The sequence below is a fragment of the Notolepis coatsorum genome (assembly GCF_963971535.1).
Source record: "Notolepis coatsorum genome assembly, chromosome: 1".
Classification (NCBI taxonomy): domain Eukaryota; kingdom Metazoa; phylum Chordata; class Actinopteri; order Aulopiformes; family Paralepididae; genus Notolepis; species Notolepis coatsorum.
Window position 1 is genome coordinate 236,614,840 of NC_140165.1, and position 10,000 is coordinate 236,624,839.

The 10,000-nt window shown below is 51.9% G+C and overlaps 1 protein-coding gene across 1 annotated transcript in view; it reads left to right on the forward strand.

Moving 5' to 3' along the window:
* LOC311224354 (spectrin beta chain, non-erythrocytic 4-like) overlaps positions 1-10,000 on the forward strand; it is a gene marked incomplete at both ends in the record, with an annotated part of 220,569 nt that overhangs the window by 188,218 nt on the left and 22,351 nt on the right. Inside the window, 1 exon segment of the mRNA XM_084309313.1 lies at positions 934-1,178. Within this exon segment, the coding sequence (XP_084165439.1) occupies positions 934-1,178 (245 nt within the window).

The following is a 10,000-nucleotide window of genomic DNA, read 5'->3' on the forward strand; positions in this document are numbered from 1 at the left end:
AAAGGAATCCCAACCTGAGCATGACATAATAGCGAAATGGCCTGAGGTGGAAAGGAATCCCAACCTGATCACGGCGTAATATCAAAATGGCCTGAGGTGGAAATGAATCCCAACCTGAGCATGACATAAAAGCAAAATGGCCACTGTGTGAATACATGTCAATTAGCATTTAGAAATAGAGAGAGGAGAAAATGCTCTGGGGTTGCTTTGAATTCCTGCTGTCAGGTCTATCTAGCCACCAGCTGCTCTGTCAGGTCTATCTAGCCACCAGCTGCTCTGTCAGGTCTATCTAGCCACCAGCTGCTCTGTCAGGTCTATCTAGCCACCAGCTGCTCTGTCAGGTCTATCTAGCCACCAGCTGCTCTGTCAGGTCTATCTAGCCACCAGCTGCTCTGTCAGGTCTATCTAGCCACCAGCTGCTCTGTCAGGTCTATCTAGCCACCAGCTGCTCTGTCAGGTCTATCTAGCCAACAGCTGCTCTGTCAGGTCTATCTAGCCACCAGCTGCTCTGTCAGGTCTATCTAGCCAACAGCTGCTCTGTCAGGTCTATCTAGCCACCAGCTGCTCTGTCAGGTCTATCTAGCCAACAGCTGCTCTGTCAGGTCTATCTAGCCACCAGCTGCTCTGTCAGGTCTATCTAGCCACCAGCTGCTCTGTCAGGTCTATCTAGCCACCAGCTGCTCTGTCAGGTCTATCTAGCCACCAGCTGCTCTGTCAGGTCTATCTAGCCACCAGCTGCTCTGTCAGGTCTATCTAGACACCAGCTGCTCTGTCAGGTCTATCTAGCCACCAGCTGCTCTGTCAGGTCTAGCCAACAGGGCACTTTGGGTCACGGCATCAGTTGTGGCAGCTGTGTGGTTCATACATCATGTGCAGAAAATTGTTGACCTTTCTTTGTCTACGTCTACTTCCGCCTCTCTCTCCCCCCTGTAGGTGCGTCAGCTGCAGGAGAGCGCCGCCCAGCTGAGGACGGTGTACGCCGGGGAGAAGGCGGAGGCCATCGCCTGCCGCGAGCAGGAGGTGATGCAGTCATGGAAGGAGCTGCTGACGTCCTGCGAGGAGTGCCGGGTGCAGATCACCACGGCGACCGACAAGCTGAGGTTCTTCGGCGTGGTCCGAGATCAGATCATGTGGATGGATTCTATCATCTGCCAGATAGGAACCGGAGAGAAACCCAGGTAGACGGCAACAGCAGCGCTGGATTCACGGCAATATGACCACAGTGTGTGTGCAGTGTGGTGTAGGTTTACACTAGATCATGTGGGTAGCATCAACTTGTGACTTATATGGCATTATCTGCAGTGACCGGAAGGTCGCTGGTTCAATCCCCCGGACTGGCAGGAACAATCTGGATGGAGAAGTGAATGAATAACTCTCTCCTGTCCCTCAATACCAACTACTGAAGTGCCCTTGAGCTAGGCACTTAACCCCCAACTGCTCCAGTGGAGTTGCTCAGTGGCCAACAGTGTCAGACTGTGGTTGTACTGGGCAGCTCCCAGTGGTCAACAGTGTCAGACTGTGGTTGTACTGGGCATCTCCCAGTGGTCAACAGTGTCAGACTGTGGTTGTACTGGGCATCTCCCAGTGGTCAAGTGTCAGACTGTGGTTGTACTGGGCAGCTCCTAGAGGTACAGGTATGGGCAGGGTAATAGTAGAAGGACATACATATAGGCAATCAAATTTGATCTGAATATAAACAGTGTAAACAATGTAATTAACTAAAGAAATATGAGACGAATAAACTGTGTAAACAAAGGTGCAGATGAGGGTCTGTATGCCCTATTGGTTTTATTATATGTTACAATAAATATAGGCAATAAAGATTTTTTATCTGAATATAAACTATGAGTTAGAGTAAAGGTAAACAGTATACACAAGGTACACTAACTGCCATTATATACGGCATATGTTGTAGTCCGTGCTGGTTACATATCCCTTACCTAATCTTACTAGTTACTTGGCTGTCCAGTATGACTACTACCATACTGTCTTTATACCTGTATCACTGTGCATATTTATATTACAACTCTGTACATACATCTGATTCACACTATTACTCAGTAGTTGTAACTGAGGGGTACAATTCCCTGACTGTATTACTAGATATGATACTTACTACCACTACCTTTGTACTTAATATTCGGCCACCCAGTACACGGCATAAATATATTATCATGAACACTCTCACGTAGATGAAACGGATCCAACACAAATGTACGAATTAGAAACAGGTCTTTATTTCCTACACAGCGATGGTGTGTAGAATAAGCACTTAATCACTTAATTACATTTATGAATTGAAATAGTATGCACTTTTATGGCAAGGAGTATTCGTCGGTATATCAATAGAGAATGTCCAATCTCTGAAGGCGCAGGTGGTAAATATACGACCTGGAATAGTTAAGGAATAACAGCAATGATACTTTAATGATTATAGGCTGGATACACTAGAGGGGGTTAATCCGGTCGCTTGTAAGCCGACAGGAGTAGGAGGGGGGGGGGGGGGTAGAATCCAGCTGCCTCGTCCGGCCAAGGGTATCCCAGGTGAACCCACTGTAGTGCCGTTCAATGCGCCGGCGATCCTTGGACCACAGATGAAAGCAGGTGGACTCTTTGTGGGCCGGCTCTCTCCGGTCCACGGGGGAGAGACGTGAAGAGACCTCGTCTTGCAGAGCGTCTCCTCACCTTGCGTCCTCTCCAGGGGGGGGGGTTCCAACACACGGCAGTGTCGGGGGTCTTTATCCATGGAATAATCAAAGTATCCAAAGCATAATCCGTGCCTGGGAAGGCGGGCTGTCGTCGGTAGAATAATCCGGTATACAGGTCCACTCGCTCGTCGGCTCTGGGGCTCCTCGGGTGCAGCTTCACATAGGGTCAACCACCCTGGGTAAGCAGCCAGTTCTCTGCCCGAAACGATGGGGTACTGACTACGGTAGTATTCTCACCGCACGAAGCACTATATATTAACAGACTATTATTAGCTTAATAGACTACGTCCAACTCGACGATATAGTGCCAAATATGACTATTCAAATATTAATATACACGATGTCTCAATACCGATGGTAGGCCGAACTTGGCCTTACTCCCACACGTGGCGTCGCGGGGAGGCTTTACGTCTGTGACTCTATTGGAGGGTAAGAAACTGGACTGAAAAGAAAGTCCTACTTTAGTAGCGCAGTATATATACGCACTATGAACAAATAGTCCCATTAGTGGTGCGGTAGCCAAATTCCTACGCGGAACTAGGACTTGTTCGTACACGTCGAGCGGTACGTTTGAACTGGGTCTGAGGGGTATGGCAGCCTGGCACCAAGGTCTCGACCAATAGTAGAATGGAGACTATTATGGGATGTTCAGTAGGCTAGAATGGATATTCAATGCATATTGTACAAGGAATATACAAGGGATATCAGGGAATATTAGAGAATATACAAATACAATTAAATATATATATATAAATAAATATATATATTCGGTTTAATCTGGCCCTTCACAACAGCCACCCCCTGAATAGGTCCCAGACCTAATCAGTTAAACAGAGACAGATTAATCGCGTTGTCTATTTACACATAAGGGTTTGCTGTAGGGGTCAGTCAACTTCACAAAGTCATAGGGTTGTAGGGTCATGGTCATCATCGATTGTGTCTGGGAGTCGAGGCAGTTCTATGAGCCTTGCCACGGGACGGGTGTAAGTGCGACCCTGGACGAGCACTTCAGCTGCTCGGACCTTGCCGTCGGCACCGGTGATCACTTTGCTTACGCGGCCGGCCGGCCACATAGCTCTGGGCAGTGATTGATCAATAATCATGACGACTGTTCCTTCTGTCAAATTGTCTCTCTCCTTTACCCACTTCTGGCGGGTCTGTAGAGACGGTAGGTAGTGCAGTAGGAAACTGTTCCAAAACTTGTCGGCTAATACTTGGCTGTACCTCCACATTCGTCGGCCGTTCGCTTCTTCAGGCCGGTACATTGTCTGGGGTAATGCAGGATCTAGCCGCCCCATCAGGAGTGTGTTGGGGGTAACTGGGTCGATATCCGCCGCATCACTGGAGACATATCCGAGGGGCTTCGAGTTAAGTACTCCCTCAATCTCCGTGAGGACTGTTTCTGCTCCTGCGTGATGTACATCCTCATCGTATTTCTTTATAATCAGCTCTGTGACCTTGTGTCGGCTGTTCAATACGATCGGGTATTTAATGTCATCCGGTAGATTGGGGGCTCTGCGTAGGCGACCACCCACTCTGATGAGGGTATGAGCGTCGCTCTCGGGGGCCAGGTGAATTAATCTGCTGTCGGAAGGGACGGGCTTTCCTCCCTGTAGACAGGCCAATTCATCGGGGAACGAGTCTCTCTGGGCTCGCTGCAGTAGAAGCAATTCTGCTTCCTCGTAGTTAGCTGCTGACATATCAGCGGGGAACTTGCACTCCGGGTGGTACCGCAGGAATGTTCTTTGTTGTGCACTCTCTATGGACGTGCAATCGTTTATGTTAGGGTCGGTGGAGGCTACGGTGCTCAATCCACAGAACACAGACTTCTTAATTTCCACCTCCTCTGGACTTGCTTCCCTCGGGATAGGCATGGGCCACTGTCCTTCCGGGAGTCTTAGGAATGCGGGGCCGTCACTGTAGACATTGCGACGGGTGAGGTCATCCAGGGGCATCCCCCGGGTGATGACGTCAGCTGGGTTCTGTTTTGTATCAACGTAGCGCCACTCTGTTTCTCCGGTTAACTCTTCGGTTAAGTCTTGAATCTCAGTGACTCTGACTCCCACGAAGACTTTGTACTTGCATGAGTCCGATTTGATCCAGGCGAGTACCGTCGTGGAATCTGACCACAGGATTGTTCTAGACACCGGTATGGTGAGCTCACGTTGGATGAGCGTGGCTAGGTGCACTCCGGCTAGGGCTGCGCAGAGCTCTAGACGTGGGATAGATTGTTGCTTGCGTGGGGCTATTCTCGAGCGGGCGAGGACAAATGCTGTGTAGATCTCTCCCCCCTGGTCTTGGGCCCGTAAGTAGGCTACTGATCCGTATGCGACCTCTGAGGCGTCACTGAAGACGTGTAAGTCCATTTTACATGTCTCTGGCCTCACCGTGGGTGGGAAGTAGCTTCGGCGCATATTAACGCCTGGGAGTGAGTGGAGCTCCATCTCCCACTCTCTCCAGGTGGATGCAAGGTGTGCGGGAATGGGGTCGTCCCAGCCCTGGTCCTTGTCCCACAATGCTCGTACAATCATTTTTGCCCTGGTGGTGTACGGTAGAATACATCCTAGCGGGTCATATTGTCGGGCGAGTGTTGTGTACACACTCCGTCTGGTGGTCGGCGCCGCCGCCGGCCTTCCCTGCTCCGTAGTCAGGGGCTTGTGTCTGTAGTGAAGCGAATCTGTTTTGAATCGCCACACCAATCCCAGGGTCATCTCCTGGGCTTCTCCCGGGATTGTAGCCATCCAGGTCTCGCTGCTGGCTGCCTTGTCCTCGGAGGAGAGGCTGCGCAGTACTTGCGGATCGCTGCTGGCCCACTGCCTGAGATCAAAGCCGCCTTTGATCAATGAGGCGCGGAGTTTAATCAGGAGAGCCTCGGCTTCTTCCTGGGTTGAAAGGCTTTGTAGACAGTTGTCTACGTAGAAGCTGTTCTTTACGCTGTGTCGGACCTCTTCGTCCGCTGCTGGGTCCTCTGCTACATGTTTCTGTAGTGCAAATGTCGCACAGCAGGGGCTGCACGTCGTTCCGAAGGGGAGGACTTCCCATTGGTAGATGGCTGGGTGCTCATCTCCTGGCTTCTCTCTCCATAGGAACCGTAACAGGGGCTTGTCCGCCTCTACTAATCTCACCTGCAGGAACATTCCTTTAATGTCCCCGCTGATGGCCACCTTTTCCTGGCGGAAGCGGAGTAGAACGCCGAGTAGGGAGGGGCCGAGTGTGGGACCGGGCAGTAACTCTTTATTCAGATTTTGGGATCCGATCTGGTAGCTGCAGTTAAATACTATGCGGTCTTTACCGTTGTGATGGACCTTGTGGTGGGGCACGTACCACGATTCAGTGGTCTGGTCAGCCTCTTTAATGTCCATCTTTGTGACGTGTCCCGCTGTGATGAGCTTCTCAATCTCAGCGCGGTATACACTCTCTTGGGCGGGGTTCTTGGCTAAGCGCCGCTCCGTGTTCAGCAGGTACCGTTCTATGGCGTCTGTCTTAGCGTGGAAAGTAGGCATTCCTTCTCGCCGCAGGAGTGGCGTGGCGTATCTCAACACGCCGTTGACCGGGACTCTCTTGGTCCCTGTCTCGAGGAGGTGAATGGCGTAAATGTCATCTTTAGAGCGAATGTCTTTCTTTCCATTCTTAAAGGGCATTTGTTCCAAGCTCCATAGCCGCTCTACGTGTTGCAGGAGTGCGGTTTCTCCCTCTGTGACTCGGGAGTGGAGACATCTAGTGGCTGTACTTTGGTTGAGAGATTTGGCGAGCGGGCCTTGGAGAGTCCATCCCAAACGGGTCTCGACTGCTGCAGGGCAGCCTCGGGGTCCGGTATGAACCCGGTCTATCGGGACAATGAGGTCTGCATGGTCGGAGCCTATCAACAGGGTCGGCATAGCATTGTCTATGAGCGGGATCGGTAACTTGCGCAGATGTGCATATTTCTCCATCAGCTTGGCGACGGGGTATGTGTACCGCGACAGTCCTATTTCTTGGCTGGTGAAAGCGTCTGCAATCTGGTACCGTCGCTCAGGCTGGCCGCTTGCTGCGATAGAGAATGAGACATTCTCGCCCTTTATCGTCTTCAAATCTCGTCTTATTGTCCGAATTGTCATTTGGGTTTCGCTTCCCCGCAGCCCTAGCTGGGCCGCAGCGGAGGCGAGCAGCAGGGTCTTCTCTGACCCGTCATCGAGGACGGCGTAAGTGTCCAGGACTTTATTCTGGTGGCTTAGTGTCACACGCACTACTTTTAGGAGTACTCGGGCTCCACTGCTGCTGGCGGGATCGATGTACATGACGCTCGCTTTGCGGCTGGATGGTGCAGGTGAAGGGCGCCGTCTGTTACTGTCGTGAAGTATGTCCAGATGGGCTCCATCGCACTTGGTGCACCTTTTCTTTAAGCGGCATTCGGCTGCCATGTGTGAGCGCGCACAGCGAAAACAGCGCTTGTTGGACTTTATCCATTGACCTGCTTCCTCCGCGTTCAGCTTGGGGAAGGAGTCACATTGCGCTAGCCAGTGTTCTTTCTCACAGTAGGGGCACACTATCTTCCACTTCTCCGTTCTGGAGGGGGTACTGTGGCTCCTGCTGCTCGGTACTGACTCCGATTGGTGCATCACAGTCACCGATCTTCTTCCATCATTTAGTCGTCTGGTTCCTTCTCTGGAGCCAGGGGTGCTCCGTCCGAATGTATCTAGCCGTAGGCTGCTGACTTCTCTCGCCAGGAAGTCTGCTAGATCGAGGAGGTTCGGTTCGGGGCCATTCGGGTCTCTGTGGTCCCTCTGCCGCCTAAAGCGCTCCTGACGAGCGGGCGGCAGCTTCTCCAGAATCCTTTCCACATTTGAGTTGGCGTAAAGTTCATACTTCCCCTTCTCTCTTTGCGCTCCCAACATCCCTACCAGGGACTGCACTCTGATGGACAGGTCGTCCAGTGCTCGATTGTCTATTGCTGGGGGTAAGCGGTCGATGTGTCGGATCTCCTGGATCACGTAATCCCATATGCGCCCATACCTCTGGTCCAATGCTACCAGCGCTGCTGTGTATGGAGTGGTGGAAGTCGCGTAGGCGAGCGCTATATTATGTGCGCGGGGTACCTTTAAGTGCTGCAGTAGGATGGCGTATTTGTGGCGTTCATCCAATACATCCACCAACATGGTCTCCAGACACATGCGGAGTTCTGTATACTGGGCCCGGTTCTCTTGGGTGAAGTCGGGTACCATAGGCGTGCCAATGTATGACGCTGACTGTGGATACATCGGCGAGCGTTGGGGGAGAGGCCTCCTAGGCGAGTCTCCTCCCGCTCCTTGGTATGGGCTGGTACCGGCAGTGTACCATGGCCCGCTTGTCCAGGTGCTGTTCCTCGGTGCGGGTCGTGCGTCGTGCTCACCCGTGTATAGAGTCGGGGGTCTGTAGCGCAGCTCCGCGGGAGTATAGCCTGGGCTGTACCGGACCTCCTGGTCCGGTAGAGTACTGTGCTGTCTTCGGGCGTGGTTCTCCTCCTCTTCCTCTTCGTCTTCAGTTAGGTCATCCAGTGCTTGTAGTCTCTGGTTTAGCCTCTCCACAGGATATGCTGCTCCTTCCCGGTTGCTAGGTCTCGCTTGGACCGGTGGGGGGAGGTGGTCTGTGGGGGGTATAGACCTCGTCTGTTGGTCAAGTTCAGGGTTGTTTACTCGGCTAGGGGATGCCGCCCTGGAGGTGTGTCTAGACGAGTTCCTGGAGCCTCTGGCGGAGGGAGAGGGTGTTGTCCGTCTGATCAGCTGTTCTATTAGTTGCGACTGCTGTCTGTCGCGCGCTGCGTCCCGTTGAGCACCGGCTCGTTCTCGGGCCACATTCTCTTCCATCTGAATGCGTCTTATTTCTAGACGTATCTGCTCGTGTTCGCTTCGCTGCTGGATCTGCAGTCGGTCGCGTTCAGCAGCGGCGTTCAGGCTGATGAGGAAGGCCTGCTGTAGGGTCCTCTCTGCCTCGCTGGGAGAAGGCGGTTGTATAGGGGAGCCTTCCCTCCGGGTACTCCTTGCGGAGCCTTGGAGTTCTATCTCCACGGTGCTCTCCCCGTCTTCTTCCGTGCCGAGTTCTCTCTCGGTAGCGTTGTATTCCTCCCGGGACTCATCGGGGACTACTTCTTCAGTACTGGCGGGGTGTGAAGTCATGTCTGGTTCCCACTGGTCCCCACCGTGAACTTGGTCAGTTACATTAGAGCCCGTAGGGGCCTCTATGGTCGGGGTAGTCTGGGCGTTGGGGTTAGACATACTTTTACTTTCTAGTTTTACCGCGTTTACTGTTAGTAGAAGACTAGGTTGTTGACTGACAGCGTAAGCCTCTAAGTACTGAGGGAGCCGTCGTTCGCGCTGCGGGCGTTGGTTAGGAGGATCGTTTCGTGGAGTGTTCATCATAGGCCATTTCAATATTAATAACACTATATTAATATTACACTAATTACCATCCGGCTCGAAGGACCAATTGTAACTGAGGGGTACAATTCCCTGACTGTATTACTAGATATGATACTTACTACCACTACCTTTGTACTTAATATTCGGCCACCCAGTACACGGCATAAATATATTATCATGAACACTCTCACGTAGATGAAACGGATCCAACACAAATGTACGAATTAGAAACAGGTCTTTATTTCCTACACAGCGATGGTGTGTAGAATAAGCACTTAATCACTTAATTACATTTATGAATTGAAATAGTATGCACTTTTATGGCAAGGAGTATTCGTCGGTATATCAATAGAGAATGTCCAATCTCTGAAGGCGCAGGTGGTAAATATACGACCTGGAATAGTTAAGGAATAACAGCAATGATACTTTAATGATTATAGGCTGGATACACTAGAGGGGGTTAATCCGGTCGCTTGTAAGCCGACAGGAGTAGGAGGGGGGGGGGGGTAGAATCCAGCTGCCTCGTCCGGCCAAGGGTATCCCAGGTGAACCCACTGTAGTGCCGTTCAATGCGCCGGCGATCCTTGGACCACAGATGAAAGCAGGTGGACTCTTTGTGGGCCGGCTCTCTCCGGTCCACGGGGGAGAGACGTGAAGAGACCTCGTCTTGCAGAGCGTCTCCTCACCTTGCGTCCTCTCCAGGGGGGGGGGTTCCAACACACGGCAGTGTCGGGGGTCTTTATCCATGGAATAATCAAAGTATCCAAAGCATAATCCGTGCCTGGGAAGGCGGGCTGTCGTCGGTAGAATAATCCGGTATACAGGTCCACTCGCTCGTCGGCTCTGGGGCTCCTCGGGTGCAGCTTCACATAGGGTCAACCACCCTGGGTAAGCAGCCAGTTCTCTGCCCGAAACGAT